This window comes from Coptis chinensis, chromosome 3 (assembly GCF_015680905.1).
Source record: "Coptis chinensis isolate HL-2020 chromosome 3, ASM1568090v1, whole genome shotgun sequence".
In the NCBI taxonomy this organism is placed as follows: Eukaryota; Viridiplantae; Streptophyta; class Magnoliopsida; order Ranunculales; family Ranunculaceae; genus Coptis; species Coptis chinensis.
Window position 1 is genome coordinate 1448019 of NC_141458.1, and position 18370 is coordinate 1466388.

Here is an 18370-nt window from a genome sequence, read left to right on the forward strand (position 1 = left end):
TCCATCGAGGCGCCTTAGGTTCAACTAAACAAATAACCAAACAAACGTATTATATAATGCCTCATTTCATGCTCAATCACAGAGTGGGTCGTCTCTGCCCAAGTAATTAGTTTGACCCACCCTTATATAATCATCTATATAAGGGTGTCCCTAAAATCATTTATAATCATATATAATCATCTATCTACATATACATCATTAACAAATATATTACCATAATTATATTAATAAAGGTTTTATTTGCGTGTCCCTAAAATCACGTCGATATCTATGTCTTACCTAGTTTCCACGGCTACCACAATCGCTTGGGCGCCCGAACATGTACATCCACATGCCTCCCTTACATAATGAACCACTCGGCGTGAATAACCACTGGCGGGGATGCGCGCCGACACCGTAAATCCTCACACGGAAGCAATTATGTAAAATCGCCACTATTCGGCATAAAATATTATGCATCATCGCGTTCTATTTTGCGAACGGAATAATCAAGCCACTATTCGCTACGCCGGAGAGGGCCATTCACTTTCTTGAACGCCGGAAGGGGCCCGAAGGCCATTGGATTAATCAAACGCCGGGGAGGGCCAATCACATGAGTTGTGGTAGTGGGTTTAGGATTTTCGTTTCGTAATTTATTCAGGTGTCATACATTAATGACTCATAAACATTTCTACTATATCACGTGCAGGTCAATTACCTTATTGCACTAAGCCATAATATCTAGAAACATCTCAATTATATCTCATAGTCACTTTCATTCTTTCACGTGCCAATATATTATTGCACTACACCACACTTCCGTGGGCAAATATTCACCAATACTATATTAGCATCTCACATATAAAATAATGGAGTGTATATACATTTCTCCAAGATATTGCATTAATATAAATATCCCAGCATATTATCTCATGTCACAATGCTTCAACGTATCACATACATTTTTATTATAACGTATTAGGAATATAATGTCTCCTAACATCTCAATATTGTCACGTGTCAAAAATACACAACATCAATGTCAAATCTTAATTAGATAATGACCAACCAATTATGCAGGTTTCCGTACCATTTTATTTTATGACTTGTCCATACAATTTACAGCATAATACGTAGCACAATTAAACAATCCACAGTCCACAATCAAAGCCCAATATGTATATGTTTTACACACTACTCACGCCAAATCTAAATTAGATAATGACAAACCCAAATTATATAATATCCGACAACGTTTTATTATTACATTTATCCATATAGTCAAATATGTGAAAAACTGGAAAAGTCAACGGTCAAAGTCAACGGTCAAAGGTCAAAGGTCAACACATCATGGTCAAGGTCAAACTCAACATGTCATGGTCAAAGTCAACATGCCATGGTCAAAGGTCAAAGTCAACCTTCAAAGTCAACGGTCGATGGTCAAAGTCAAACTGTCATCGTCAAAGTCAAACTGTTGTTTCCATGTTCGACAAGTTCGAGGTCATAAAGTGGTTCGTGGTTCATTTAAGGTCAAAAGTGTGCATGACTCGTGGGCTCATGACCAAAGGTAATGGTTCGGACCCAACAGGCGGAGCCCAAACCTTAGAATCCGGAAGTCTAAACATTTCAAGACCCAATTAGATCTATTTTAAGTTATATGGACCGGCCCCAAAACTAACTCAAAACGGGTCCAAAGAAAAGCAATTAGTTTTAGCCCGAACAACTTAACCTAAACTGGTCCGAAACAAAAGATTAATCCGGCCCAATAACTAATGTTTTTGGCCCAAATAACTTAACCCACACCCGGGCCCAACCCAAACAGCTAAGGCCCAAGCCCAAATTTGGTCATCTTCCCCATCAGTTCTCCTCCTCCACCACCACCAAAAATCCGGCCACCACTAACCTCCACACAACCACCCCATTAAACTAGGCGGTTTTACTCCAAATGAAAAACCCACTAACATTAACAAAGGCAACAATCTCAAAAGATAAAAAAAACCAAACTTCACCAATCTAGATCTACAAATTTCGGACTGCCATTAAAGCTTGCTCCAAGCTCCAATCGACAGCCCCCTCAACCGCCATTCATCAAACCCCAAACAACAATAACCAAAATCGTTCAAAACAATGAAAAATCAAGACAAAAACGCATCGTTCAGTAACACAGTAAAACGTTCGGCGCCATTAAAGCTTCCCTCAAAGCTTTGGCAGCTCGTCCATTCACCAACAACCAACCTCCAGCACTCACTCAAACCCCCACTCATCCATTCTCACCCAACCAAGATAACCACTCCAAAAACAGCCCCAACCGCCAGGTATAAAGATGTGGTCGATCCCTGGATCCGACCGCCATTCGCGCGTCCTTGAAGTTCCAAACCAAACAACACAACAATAACCCATTCAAGCCGACAAATTTAAAAACACACAAAACGACAGTCAACGCCATTAGCGTCTGTGGGAGTTTCAAGCTTCCGAAGCTTTAACAGTTCCAAAAACCAATTTTACCAAAGTTTCGACAGTTTAAACTCTTAATACAAATTCGAAATTAAACAAAATTTAATAAAACCAATGGCACGAAGTCCAATACAACCGGATGATGAACAGTATAAAAAAACAGAAACAGTATACGCCGATATATGTAAACTACAAATCCGGTGAAATAGCAAAATAGCTACTCACCTGTATGACCAGCTCGACGAATCCTCCTAGCCCGATTCGTCGCGCTCCACCCTCCAGAAATCCAGCTTTCATCTCCGCCTCCATTTTCATTATTTTATTTTTTCTCTGAATCCTATTTTCTAGAAAAAATGTGTTTATATACTTGGGTCCGAAACCCAAGCCCAACACAGACTCGGGCCCAGAAAATCAGGCCCACGTATCCCGAGTCCAATCCGACGAATTTTGAAAATAAATAAATAATTAATAAAATAGAAAAATACGTATTTAAAAATACGGGCGTTACAGTGGTGTTATAAGGTGCATTCAACACTTCGCCAAATTGGATCAATGGAAATTGGAAAATGAATGTAAAGGTTTTCACAAGAAGCTGAGAGAAACCGGGTTACATGGTTTGGTGTCTGGTGTATATAGGCACGTGAATCCGGTGTTGGCTTGTGCCTTTTTTGAAAGATGGCATTCGGAGACCAACTCTTTTCATCTTCCATTTGGGGAGATGACCATCACCCTAGATGACGTCAAACAAATTTTTAACCTTCCTATCAATGGAAAACCAATGTCTGGTGAGTTGAAAATATCGAATGCTGAGGCGAAAACCCTGCTCCTTGAAGGTCTTGGGTTAGAAAAAGCATTGATCGATAAAGTAATGCCAGGAAGCGCCACACAAATAAAGCTAGAAGTGCTTAAGAAACATTTGGCAGAGAAGGTGAAAGACCCAAAAGAAGAAGAAGGCGATGGAAAAGAAGACAATGAGAAAGGAAAGGGAAAAGGGAAAAGGGAAAAGGGAAGAAGAAGAAGAAGACAGATGAAGGATCAAGTGAGGAAGAGATTGAACGTGCCGTTAGAAGATACATTTTGTTCTTCTTTGGTCAGACTTGTGTTCGCGGACTAGTGCAGGTTGTCGTTCGGTTGTGTATCTAAAAGCACTTATGAAGTTCAAGGATATCAAAGATTTTGCTTGGGGCGTAGCAGTGTTGGCATATATATACAAGAACCTTGGGGTCGCGACAAAAGCTAAGAAAAAACAGAGTACAATGTTTATGACTCTTCTGTAGGTAATTAATATTTATTTTATTTTTACTTTTTAATTCGTTTTGCATTCACAAGTGTGTCTTGAAACTATAATTTTTTGCAATAACTATAGGCATGGATATATGAGCATTTCCCAATGTTTAGCCCTCCCCCGAACATGAATTATGTGAATACATTGCCGCGTGTTATGCGATGGGCAAATGGCATGTCAACCTATCTCGATCCGTTGGGGGGCATTGAAGCATTTTAGGTTGATGATGGATAAGATGACACGTCATGATGTAAGCATAGTCTGTTAGTTTATTTATATAAACATAGTTTTTGAAATCTTGTTTGTTAATTTTAATTTTGAACTAGATAGCTAGGTAATTTGGAATCTATACGAAAACGTTCGAGACGTCTGCCCGTTGGAGGATATTACATTTTACAATGGGGGTATATGCTTTTTTGACATAGATGAGGTGTATTTTGGAGAAAGGGTGTTGCGTCGGTTTGGAATCCAACAATGTATACCGTCAGCACCGTCTCCATCTTTATCATCAAAAAACAAAACTAGAAAAATTAATACAGGAATTGTGAACCAGTACGTCGGGATCATTATATTATGCTAGTGCATAATAGAGTACCTATTTCTCGAACTCCATGGGATTGTGTGGATACGTACTTGGAGTGGTATAACGCGATCAATCATCTTTACCTTGTGAACTTTAACCCTCGTGATCCTCCTCCTTACATTATCCTAAATAGACCACCTCCTTGTGATTGGGTAAGTTCAAATTTAGTTGAACTAATTTTGATTTTATTTTTTGTTTGAGATTATTTTAAGGTCAGAAGTGACTTTGATTTATGTTTTGCAGAATGCTATTGTTAATGAAATTGGTCGTCTATTAGAAGTCGGTATATCTTCTGGAGGAGGTGAATTTCCTTCGGAGAAGCGGGAATACTTTCAGAGGGTTTTAGCACTGACGTAGTCAAAATATTGATGATGGTACGTACTTAAAATATTGATCACTATGAAATCATGTCATCACTGTTGAAATTGTCTTCATTGTCAGTGACAATAGCGTTTCTATATTGGTAGCGAGTAGAGACTGGAGGCATTTATGAGCAAATATTCAATGTATATTAGTTATAGAGTATCCATTTCTGTTGTGTTTTTAATAGTTTTAATGGTTAGAACTCAAATATGAGAAGTTGTTAGCAGATATTGTGGAGAAGGAAAAAAAACAGACTTTTTGTTAAAGCAGGTGTGACTGTGCTCGAGTCTAGAAGTCATTTTACATCCCAGATTTCCAGTCTCAGTCAGAAGAAACATGCGATACCGTACATGCCCATTTTCAAAACGTCATATTTACTTTTAATGGATATGAACTTAATGGTCTTGGTGTGATCGATGAAGGTTTTACTTTTTTCTACATAAAGTTTGGACCATCTATTGATGTTTTGGAGTAAGCTATGTCCTATGGTTTATGCTTATTTGGTCTTACATAAGTTTGTAAGTTACTACGTCTTGGTCTTGTGATGTTAATCCCTGTAGTATGGCTCTGGTTGAAAATGTAGTTTTTAGCATTTCCATAATTTAACGTCAGTTTTCTTCCTTATAACTTTAACACTTATTTTATGCACTCTTACCATAAAATACAAGCATTAAGTGGTATGTGCTCATTTCTTGGATTGTTTGTCATAGGGAAAGGCAAAGGCACCACCGCACCATATGGGATTCTAAATTGAAGACATTGCATTTACTGTTCAAAGCATAGTAAAGTGGCATCTAGTTGCCGACAATTGCTCAAAATGTTGGTGTTTAGTTGCCGAAAAATGTTGGTATCTAGTTGCTGAAAATTGTAATAGTAAAACAGTAACCAGTTATAGAAATTAAAATTTAATTTCGGTATCCAGTTGCTAATTTGACAAATGGTATCAAGTTGCTGAAAATTGCTAAAACCTTTGGTGTTCAGTTGCTGAAAATTGTACTTGTCGGTAACCATTTACTAACACTCAATTTCGGTATCCCTAATTTGAGAAAATTGCTCAAAATGTTGGTGTTCAGTTGCTGAAAATTATAATAGTAAAGCCATAACCAGTTACCGAAATTAAAACTCAATTTCGGTATCCAATTGCTAATTTGATAAATGGTATCTAGTTGCTGAACATTGCTAAAACCTTGGTGTTCAGTTGTTGAAAATTGTATTTGTAAAACGGTAACCAGTTACTAAAACTCAATTTCGGTATCCCTAATATGAGAAAATTGTTCAAAAGTTTGGTGTTTAGTTGCTGAAAATTGTAATAGTAAAGCGGTAACCAGTTATCGAAATTAAAACTCAATTTCGGTATACAGTTGCTAATTTGATAAATTGTATCTAGTTGCTGAAAATTGTTAAAACGTTTGGTGTTCAGTTGCTGAAAATTGTATTTGTAAAGTAGTAACCAGTTACCAAAATTAACATAAGATTGAGAAGATTACAATATTCTACATTCTACGATTCCTCTTTTTTTCCCCTTCTCTTTCACAATAACTTTTGTCCCAAACTCATTACATATGTTGTCAACTTCCACTTCCAATTCCAATGTAAGCTTTCGATGTGTTGAAATTAGACTTAAATTCAACAAAAAGAAAATAGTTAGACATATACCCAACTTAAAGAAAACAATTGAAGTGGAGAAGATAAGTCAAACAAATTACTTTGCAAGTGTGTGGATTGGGTGAGTTTTAATGCTCACCACCTCCTATAGTTTTGAGTTTTTATAAGTTTCTATATTAGGAATGGAGAAGAAGTGTTTAAAGAGAAGTAGGGTTGAGGGTGGGGAAAGAAAAAGAGTAGAGAAAGGGCTAAAATTTGGGTTTGAATTCCAGTTTGAATTTGATGGGGAAGCAAAAAAGTTGAAAATGAGTCTTGAGTCTGATTTTGAGAGGGAAATTCAAATCAACCTAAAAAAAGAATAAATTGATTTCGAAATTTCATAAAAACAATTGGGCAAAATATTGAAATAGTATTGAATTATTTTTGAATAATTGGTCGAAATATCAAAATCCATATCCGAAACCAGTTCGGACATAAAAAATTATTCGAATCCGAATCTGATACCCGAAATTTTTGGATAATATCGGATCTGAAAATTAATATTCATTAAAATTTTATTTGCTTTGAATAATTTATTTTACCACTATAAAAACTATTATAAATATATATCTTTGTCATTTATTATTATTATTTTGTTATTATGGTTTTATATTAATAATTTATGATTTTATATAATATTTTATACAATAATAAATAAATAAATAAATTATATATAATAACTATTAATTTTTTAAATCAGACAGGATATTTTCGGATGCGGATATGGCAGTATCCAAATCCGTATCCGAAACCAGTTAGAACGTAAAAAAATATTCGAATCTGAATCCGATATCTGAAATTTCTGGATAATATCCGATTTTTCGAATACGAATTTGAATCGGATTCGAATATTTGGATATCCACGTGCACCCCTAATTCAAAGTGAGTTAGAACTAGGGGTGCAAACGGATAAGTTCGGATTCAGATATGTTTGTATCCGAATAAGAATCTGAAAATTTATACCGATATCCGAATTCGAATCCAAATCTGACGAATATTAAAAAAATTATCCGAATCCGATTTTGGATATTCGAATCGAATATCATATCGAATAATATCCGATCCGAAAATTAATATTAATTAAAATTTTATTTGTTTTGAATAATTCATTTTACCACTATAAAAACTATTATAAATATATATATTTGTCATTTATTATTATTATTTTGTTATTATAGTTTTATATTATTAGTTTATGATTTTATATAATATTTTATACAATAATAAATAAATAAATAAATTATATATAATAAATATTAATTTTTTAAATCAGATCGGATATTTTCGGATGTGGATATATATGGCAGTATTCGAAACCAGTTCGGACATAAAAAATTATCCGAATCCGATATCGATATCCAAAATTTTCAGATAATATACGATTTTTCGAATACGAATTCGAATCGGATTCGAATATTTGGATATCCACTTGCACCCCTAATTCAAAGTGTAGTTAGAACTTGGGTGCAAACGGATAGGTTCGGATTCAGATATGTCTGTATCCAAATCCGAAAATTTATACCGATATATCCGAATCCGACGAATATTAAAAAAATTATCTGAATCCGATTTTGGATATCCGAATCGGATATCGAATAATATCCAATCCAAAAATTAATATTAATTAAAATTTTATGTGCTTTGAATAATTTATTTTACCACTATAAAAACTATTATAAATATTATATATATATAGTTATTTTATATATATTTGTCATTTATTATTATTATTTTGTTATTATAGTTTTATATTAGTAGTTTATGATTTTATATAATATTTTATACAATAATATATAATAACTATTAATTTTTTAAATCAGATCGGATATTTTCGGATGTTGATATATATGGCATTATTCGAAACCAGTTCGGACATAAAAAATTATCCGAATCCGAATCCGATATCTGAAATTTTCAGATAATATCCGATTTTTCGAATACGAATTCGAATCGGATTCGAATATTTGGATATCCACTTGCACCCCTAATTCAAAGTGTAGTTAGAACTAGGGGTGCAAACAGATAGGTTCGGATTCGAATATGTCTGTATTCAAATCCGAAAATTTATACCGATATATCCGAATCCGAATCCGAATCCGACGAATATTAAAAAAATTATCCGAATCCGATTTTGGATATCTGAATCGGATATCGGATAAATATCCGATCCAAAAATTAATATTAATTAAAATTTTATTTGCTTTGAATAATTCATTTTACCACTATAAAAACTATTATATATAGGGGTGGGATAGAGGCACAGTTACTGTAGCCACATTATGGGCACAGTGAATCCAAACCATTATTATTTATATATATATATATTTATATTTGTCATTTATTATTATTATTTTGTTATTATAGTTTTATATTATTAGTTTTTGATTTTATATAATATTTTATACAATAATTAATTAATTATATAGAATAACTATTAATTTTTTAAATCGGAACGGATATTTCGAATGCGGATATGGCAGTATCCGAATCCGTATCCGAAACCATTTCGGACATAAAAAATTATCCGAATCCGAATCCGATATTCGATATCTGAAATTTTCGGATAAATATCCGACATTTCGTATACAAATTCGAATCGGATTCGAATATTTGGATATCCGCTTGCACCCCTAGTTAGAATTGTACTAATTCAAACCCTAAACCCTAGACATAAGTATAGTTGCTACCAATTCCGAAATAAAAAAATTATAACCTAAACGTTTTATTATAGATTGGAGAATGGGTTTAAATTATATTATATAATCCAATTTTAATTTTTTGATAAAAATTTAGATGTTAGATTCAAAGTCTAGTTAGAACTGTATTTATTCAAACCCTAAACCCTAGAGACATGTACAATTGCTACCAATTCGAAAATAAAAAAATTATAACCTAAATGTTTTCTACTTGTTGGAACTAAGTTATCACCTAAAACAACTACAAATAAATTAAAATATGCTAATTATTAATCAAATTATTATCAAAATTATTATCAAATAGATAATGAAACATTTAAATTTGAAACTTGACAACACAGCAACAAGATACCGAATGGTTTAAGAATTTTTGGTGTCTATTTGTTGTATCTTTACTTTGTAAATGGTAAACCGACACTGTAATTTATGGTTATGTTTTAGCAACCCGTTACTGTGGTTTATGGTTTATGGTATTTTACGGCAATGTATTACCGTTCCTCAAAATAGCACATACATCAAGATTACACAAAATTTATTTTGAAATCTAAGATTCAAACTATCGTAATTAGTATCAATTCTATTAGGCAATTTTAATTAAATTAATATCCAATTTATTCTTCAAAAATTTTAAAGTAACACACAAGTTGAACCGAATTTCATAAACACACTGATGTGGCAAAGGCTATCACGTGCAACAAAGAAAATACCCAATCAAGACTTGTCTTCCTTGGAACAAGTAGGACGTACATTTCTATTACAACAATCACACCTGTTCGTATGAGAAAACTGTTTAGTTGAGTTACTTCCCTTAATAATTCAGGCTTTCTAACTTTGAATTACGCTCCCAAATATGTACTTTATTAGCTTAATATTTACCCATAGATCATTGACCTTAGTAGTTTGTGAAGAAGTGAAGACTAAAGATCCTTGTGGCCAATTATATGTTGATTATGTTCACTCATTGTTTATATGCTTCAAATTCAGCACTGGCCTCAATCGAGTATGACTTACCAACAACTACAAACACTATATCATCAAAATGAGATTGGATTGTATAGCAAAATGATATAGAGAAAGTATATCATCAAAAGAACCTCAAGTTAGATTTTTCACAAATTAAGACATTTCCGGATTTGTAGAAAACAATTTCAGTAGGTGGAAGTGTGGAACAAGTGATGCAACTTTAGAGCACGATGAACCCTCGTGGTCTCAAGATCACTAATCCAAAGGTCATCTACACAAAGGAGAAAGGTTAACTAGTTGGGCCGGGCTTAACGGGAGAGAGAAAACTAGAAAAGAGTGATAACAACAAAAGTCACGTGTTATCTACTGCCACGTCAGTGTGTTCCTCAATTCGGTTCAATTTTTGTGTTGCTGTAGAAAAACTGCTTATTCTTTTTCATGTTCAATTGATTCTCTAACATCATATAATCTTCAATTTATTCGACATTGAGATGTAGGTATTTGTATTGCGATAAATCGTTCATTTGAAAGTTGGGTAATAATACATACTCCATTTGAGAGTTAAAATATAGAGGTATTGAGAGTTGAGAAGTAGAAGAAAATTGAGTTGAGTTGAGTCAAGGAAAATTGAGTTGGATGTAGATAATTGGAGAATGAGTGTGTATTTTGATAGTGTATAGAGTTGCATAGTGCAAATTAGTTAGTTAAGGGCAATAGGAGGTTACCACTATTTTTGATGGGGAGTGCCCTCTTAGAAAACATGAGTTTTAAGTTGGGACACAAATGTAATAATAAATTTCGGGTCGAGAGTGCCCTCTTAGAAATGGAGAGTATATTTAAGATTACCCAATAAGGGCATCTCCAATGGAAAGTGTATATATACATCTCCACATAAGTGTCACATAGGTGCCATTAGGATTTTATGACCCCTCTTACACATTAATAGTTTCCACATCCAAAATGGTATCCAATGCAACAAAGTTTAAGAGTTTGTAAAATTAAAAAACGGAGAAAAATCGACGGTCAAAGTACGTCGCAAGGGGTTTAACCAAAAAATAAATAAAACACACGTCACTTTGAATAACATCCATAGTTTATTAAAACTAGGTCAACCAATAAATGACGGTCTTTACCCGTCGCAAACGTTACAATTCTAAAAATAAATAAAACAGACGTCAGTTTAAGTGACGTCCGAATTTCTTTTTAATTGAGACGTTACTTCAAGTGACGCCCGAGATGTTTATTAACTAATAGCCGGATGGAAAAAATTTCACCCCCTCTATTAGCTATTAACTTATCACCTTGGATTTACACCCTCTGAAAATATGTTTTTGACATTTAGAGTGTAAATTTTACACTTTAAACAATTTACCCCTTTCATTGGAGATGCCCCAAAAGAGTCCGGCTACACAGTAACCGGTTACTGGGATCAAATCCTAGCAACCATTACAAGTTGCTGTTGGATTGTCTTGGTTACGGATCTCGGCACACACACACAGATCTCGGTGCACACACACGGATCTCGAATCTAAATCAACGGTGACTTGTAACGGTTGCTGGGATTTGATCCCAGTAACCGGTTACTGGAAAGCCGAACTCGCCCCAAAATATGCCATAACCAAAGACCAGAGTCAGACATTGTTTGTTTGTTGATGTGATAGGGAACAAAATTTCTTTTGTCAGGTGGCCTAAAACGTGCCCAATTTATTGTGCAATAAGTGTGGTTGCAACTTGGCAAGTTGTGCCAATTATTTTTACGATTAATGACGGACGTTTGGGGTAGTTGGCATTTGCTTCTCCATGCCTTCTCTCTCAGACTCTCACCATCTATATCCAGTACTATATCATGCAAACTCAAACAATTCCTAGCTTCCTAGGCCTTACCCAATCAAAATGGCTACTAGCCTTGTCGATGTCAAAGAAAAGGTTCTAGTGTTCCCATCGGAACCAACTCCATTGAAAACTCCATTGTCTTATGGATGGAATTGGTACTGCCCAGTTTCTCAACTCGTTTGCGGACTTGGCTTCTGGACGACGAGAACCTGATAATTTTCAACCAAAATCGGTTTGGGATCGTCATTTACTCGATCCAACACAATTGAGTATTCATACTCGCAACCTCGAGTCTAACCTAATCCCGGACATTTCAGGGTTTTTCGCCACGTTCGGTAGTGAAACTATGTCTCCAACATCAGTTGTTTTTGATAATACAAGGTTAACTAAGTTGAAAAAACTAGCTTCCTCAACTGGTCAACACAGTGAGTTACCCTCTTCGTTTACCTCATTTGAGGTACTAACAGCTCATGTGTGGAGAAGTTGGGCTAGATCGTTGGATTTGCCTTCGGAACAAATATTGCGGATGCTCTTCAGCGTTAACATACGTAACCGATTGAAACCAAGTTTACCTGAGGGTTATTATGGAAACGGATTCGTACTCACATGCGCGCAAGCTACCGTTAAAGACCTCAGTGATAAAGATTTGGGTCATACAGCTGGTTTGATTAAAAATGCCAAGGACAATGTTGGGGATGAGTACGTAAGATCGTTGATCCAATCAATTAGTGAGTCGAGACTGACTGCGGACTCGGTTGGACTACTCATGGTGTCACAATGGTCAAGACTTGGGTTAGAGAAAGTCGACTTTGGAATGGGTAAACCGGTCCATGTTGGACCTATTTGCCGCGATAGGTTTTGTCTGTTTTTGCCTGTTTATGAACAGAGTGATTCAGTGATGGTGGCGGTGGCTATGCCAAACAGTGCCGTTGCAAAGTATGAATATTTGCTCAAAGTATGAATATTTGCTCAGTAGTCCATGTTCAACCCAGTGCTTCATTCATTAATATAAACATAATTATTAATAATACCATGTAAAGTATTAGTAATTTTATTAGTTACCAAAAAGAAAATTTCAGTTATCTCTTTGCTTTTGAAGTTAACTTGTCTATTTGATAAAAGAGAAATAGATTCAGAGTAAAGAAACGTCATTTTCACCAATTTCTGATTCTCATCTTAAGGAGTTTCTTGCACCATATGAACTTACTCAATTATGGCCGTCAATATATATTCAAGTCTTATACTTATACAGATAGAGAGGGAATGATATAAACTCAACTGTACACGATGACTCTGCAACTCATGTAAAATCTTTCTTTTGAAAGAAAACTCGAATATGTCTCTAGGATGTCACACATATATGTATATAACCAATGGCTCTACCGAGACTTACAATGAGTTAAGTTTTGGATGTCAGCTGTTTGTTCTTCATAAGTAGGTTTATAACCCCATTGCAGGCGCCTTGCTAGTTCGCTCCTTATGAGGTGCTTAATATCATCATATGGAACCAAGCCCAGTTCCAACTTTTTTAACAACTCTACTATAGCTGCCTTCTTTGGTTGCTTTGCTTCCACAGCCATTTGAAACTTGAGATAAAATTGTACAAGTATGGGCAGAGAGTGAAGATAGATTCTTGTAGGCTACTTAGGCTTGTTCTTGTTTTTATAAGCTCAAACTAACTTAAAATGAAAATTCTAGTCTATGCAATACAATGGTCAGCAACTAAAAAGTTAAGTGAGCTTGACAAATATCGTCGTGATTACGTGCTGCACGTGACAAAATAGAGAAGAATTAACACTTTGAAAAGCCTTCAACACGTGAAACCCGTGGATATAAAAGATGAGTTCGGCTTTCCAGTAACCGGTTACTGGGATCAAATCCCAGCAACCGTTACACGTCACCGTTGATTTAGATCCGAGATCCGTGTGTGTGCGCCGAGATCTATGTGTGTACCGAGATCCGTGTAACCGAGACAATCCAACAGCAACTTGTAATGGTTGCTGGGATTTGATCCCAGTAACCGGTTACTGTGTAGCCGGACTCATAAAAGATTATCAGATCACCTAATTGGGCCTTCACCTGATCCACTATGAGTCTGTCAATGGGTTGGGCCTATTGGGCTTTCGAGAGGGCCGAGTTTGGGCTTCAAAGAGTGATGGGTGCAAATATAACACCGAGTCTTCTTCCTCAGTGAGCAAGAGCAGAAACGAGGATGCCACTCACCATTCAACTCTTCTAACCTGTAAGTAGATTTCCATCTCTTAACTCTTCAAGGTGTGATTGTGTTGGACAAGGGAGGTAAATGGGGTGGGTTGGGGTTGGCTCACCCTCACTCAATTTCTTGGCTCCACCACTGACTATATATATGTGAAACATCTTGAGTGCATGCACATTCTAGGGCATTTTTTGAACCTTGAACTTTCTAAAACTTGACCCAATAAATTACAATTTACTTTCCAACACTAAAGCTTATGGTATATTACTTACTTTGAGCCCGTTATATGAACTCCGCCTTATATGAACTCCACTAGGGGTGGGCAACAGGCGGTTAGATAAATTCGCCCTAAACATTTAAAGCCTTTCAAATATTAGGGGAAGTGACCGATCCTAAAGTCATAGAGATAGGGTCGGGCCAGGGTCACAAGTCTAAACCTCAAGCTTACCTCCTACCCTAAGCCCCTCTTTAAAGCTTTTTAGGGGAGCCTATATATTTTTTTTTTTTTACTACATCAGGTTTTAAAACTCATTTATATTACAAAATGTACAATAATCTACAAACTCAAAGTCCAACCAATCTAAGTAATAACTCGTATAAGTTCAAAATTTAAAATGCACATCCACAATCTAATGAATCAAGACATCGAGAGTTCGAATTTGTTCTTCCTGACTCAAACCTCACTAAAATTACATTTTAAATTGAAATACATAGACAAATAATTATATTATCATTTTAAAGGAAGAAGTAATAGATATAAAGAATAAAACATAATAGTTTTGGTTAAGGGTTATGGAACTTGTTAAACTATTTGTAATATCATAAATTATTTCTATAATAGATTCAAACAAATATAATATTATATTTCTTCTAATTTAAAAGTGATTCAAGCTTTGTATATGGAAATTAAAATATTGGCTTTTGAACAAGTGATGGAGAAAGGTTTGAGATTACAAATGTCATTTTTCCTCGACAAAGGTTGTTTTTTGGTTTCTATGTTACAAATGTCCGCTCTCAGATTTTGCTTTTAATGGTGTGGAAAGAAATCTTTAGTTTTAGACTTGGCTTGGATGTGAATAAAAATATAATTTATAAGAAATGTCGGAGAAAAGAAATTGAGAATAATAAGTTATGGACTTTGACTTGATGATCAAAGGAATAAAGTCTTATTTTTTATTAAAAGTGCTTATCATTCTTCTTCGTGGTACATTAAGTTGACAAGTTTTTTGTTATATAAGACAAGTTATTGGAAATACCCTTGGGTGTAAGTGATAAATTACAAAGGGACGGTGTTATTTTAATTGAAAATATTTAACAAAAGAGTTGGACAATTATGGTATGTGTATTTATAGTGAAAGTGTGAAAAGGGCGGTTAGGGCTTGGTTGGGAATTCGGGCTAATGAGAATTTTGAATTAGGGTCGGGCCTATGTTTTAGAATCTTAGCCCTAGCCCTGCCCTAGAAGGCATTAGGGCGGCAGGCCCGCCCTAAACTCTGTGAGGGCTTTAATTGTGAGGGCTTTATAGGGTTTAGGGTCGGGTCGGTCAGGGCAGGGTTAGGGTCGTTAGGGCCAAATTCCCACCCCTAAACTCCACCACCAAAAGTAGATTTATAAAATAAATTTAGAGCTGATTTTTGGTAAAATAGTCTTCTCATAATAGAGAATCTCCCTACAAAAAAATCAGTTCAAACAAAAATGTTTAACCTTGTCAAAAGTTGTTTTGAAATTTGAAAAATCTAGACCGTTGGATAATTTTATAACATTGTAAGCTAATTTTGATACATCTAGACATCTTCAAATGTATTGATTTTTTCTAATGATGATCTATATTGTGGGGAGAACATCTCCACCAAAAATCAGCTTCTAATTCACTGTTTTTCATGGTTGAATTTTTTTGAAATTCGTATAAGTGAAGTTCATATAACAGGCAGGTACTTACTTATACAAAAACTCTTAGTAAAGAGCCTCTCAAAGTAAAAACATTGAAAATTGCATAACAAAGCGAGTAAAATAAATAGATAAGGGTCCTGTTAAATACACGCCCCGGTTCCTAAAAGGGCACTCTCCGACTCAGAACCGGTTCTGGTTAAGAGAAAATACATCCGATTCACTAAAAAATTAGAGGGGCACGCTCCTTGTAACTGGGTGACTTGGTCTAGTGGTTTTTTGTCATGTTTTTCTCGGTTATCAACAGTCGTAACTCGCAAACAAACTTGGATCTGTATCTCTCCTTCCACATTTTCCTCTTGTCTTGATCAGGTAAGCTCTCTCTCTAAAAAAAATGCACTACTATACTTTCTTCTCTTTCACATCACCAATCACTAAACCCATCTTCTCATTACAAATATAGATGTAATGAAACGAAAGTGTGAAAGAAACGGTTTCATGAATCTCAAGTAATTTGTTTGCTAATGGTTCAAACTTCATTCCCATTAAAATTTTGAACTTGATATAAAAAAAAACCAATTACCTCCATCTAATTTGGGGTTTTTTTTTATGTAAGTTTTTCTTTTTATTTGTTATTTTGAGTTATTAATACCCATCTAAGTACCTCCATGTCTTTGTTGATGGATTGAATTCGGGTTTTAGGTTGTTTAACTTGTTTCTGCGTGAATCCTAACTTTGCATAATTAATTGCTTGTGTATTCTCATGAAGGAGCTATCCAACATTGAGTTTTGATTTGTGCATTGATCTTTGGAGCTAATCCAGTTATTGTTCTCGCAAATTAGGTGTGTTTTAATTATTTTTGTCATTGTCGCCCTTTTTTATTTGATATTATCCGTTGGTATTATACGGGAAAGAAAAGTTGATACATAGTTCAGCTTGATATACTATAGTTGTTTTTTACTGATGGAGGAAGCATGTAAATGTGTATTATAGTTTTGAAGAGATGAGTTTATGAGCAGTACCCAACATTACAATGCACCCGGGTTGGTTTGTATGGCCTGGTTTGTTATGAATGTTCTAGATGCTACAACGCAAGAGAAATGTAGAACTTGGGTTATATGTTGGTTATAGAATGAGTGGAATTTGAGTTGGCGATAGAATGAGTAAAATTTGAGAACATACTTTGGGAGCTCTTGATATTTTATGGACAATGTAAATAGTTTGATCTAAATTAGAATCTTGCTAAAATTTTTGAAGTTTTTCTACTTTTCAGTTGTTCAAAAATGGTGGAATTTAGTAATTACTTTCTTAGCTTCATTGTTGGTTCTATTTTATGAGAGTTTTCTTATTGAATTGAAGGTCGCATGTATATTTTAAGTGATGATGTACTTGTGATGGGTGATGCCCCTTGTATATATTTTTGCTTGTTTTATCTGCATACCCCTTATATTGGCTGGGTATTGTTTAACGCTACTAATTTTTAGTGCTATTTTATAGAATTGGTAGCAATGGCAAGGACAAAGATAATCAGCAGACAGGATAATGATCAGATGAAATTAAAATTGGCTAGTAATGAAAAACTTTTAAAAAATAAAAGAAAGCCCCCAACTGCTTCAAACCGAAGGAAGAACAAAAAAGTATCAATGGATTTTGAAAAAACCAATTGTGACGAGGTCAAAGCCGAAAATAGTGAAATTCGTATGGATGTCAATGAGACTGAGAATGTAGATGGTAGTAATAGTTCTCATCTTGTGGCTAGGGATGGTAGTGGTGACAATAATGATGGTGAAGGTATGGAAGAAAATGTCAATGGTGAGGGTATGGAAGAAAATGTTGATGGTGAAGGTATAGAAGAAGATGTCGACAATGATGGTGAAAATGAAAGTGATGGTGATAAGTCTGAGGAAATGGAGGAAGTCGGAGCGAATAAAAAAAGAAAAGGTAAAGCTCAAACTAAAAACTTGGAGGCTAACGATGGCAAGTTTTGTGGTGGTCCTACGGACTCCTCCATTTTGTATGGTTATAAATGTCACGTGGCTCGCGATGTATGGATTGGAAAGGTAATTTAAATGCGTTGATAATTAAGTCTTTTGGTATTTATAAACCACTAACTAATAGTTGTAATTCATGTTGTTCGTCATTTCCTTTTCATGAGTTCGTAATTCACGTTGTCTTTATTTCAGGAGCGTGGTGTTATAAGGTGCATTCAACACTTGGCCAAATTGGATCAATGGAAATTGGAAAATGAATGTAAAGGTTTCCACAAGAAGCTAAGAGAAACCGGGTTACATGGTTTAGTGTCTGGTGTATATAGGCACTGAATCCGGTGTTGGCTTGTGCCTTTTTTGAAAGATGGCATTTGGAGACCAACTCTTTTCATCTTCCATTTGGGGAGATGACCATCACCCTAGATGACATCAAACAAATTTTTAACCTTCCTATCAATGGAAAACCAATGTCTGGTGAG

General features: G+C 35.0%; 1 protein-coding gene and 1 pseudogene across 1 annotated transcript; both read left to right on the top strand.

Moving 5' to 3' along the window:
- Window positions 1-11927: 11927 nt before the first annotated feature.
- Window positions 11928-12961, top strand: LOC147507112 (alcohol acyltransferase 9 pseudogene; annotated as a pseudogene).
- A 4447-nt stretch (window positions 12962-17408) lies between these two features.
- On the top strand, window positions 17409-18370 carry LOC147507113 (uncharacterized). The gene is made up of 2 exons (XM_086599023.1): window positions 17409-17963; window positions 18087-18370. The coding sequence occupies exons 1-2, from the start codon at window positions 17412-17414 to the stop codon at window positions 18222-18224; spliced, it is 690 nt and encodes a 229-aa protein (XP_086455149.1). The 5' UTR covers window positions 17409-17411; the 3' UTR covers window positions 18225-18370.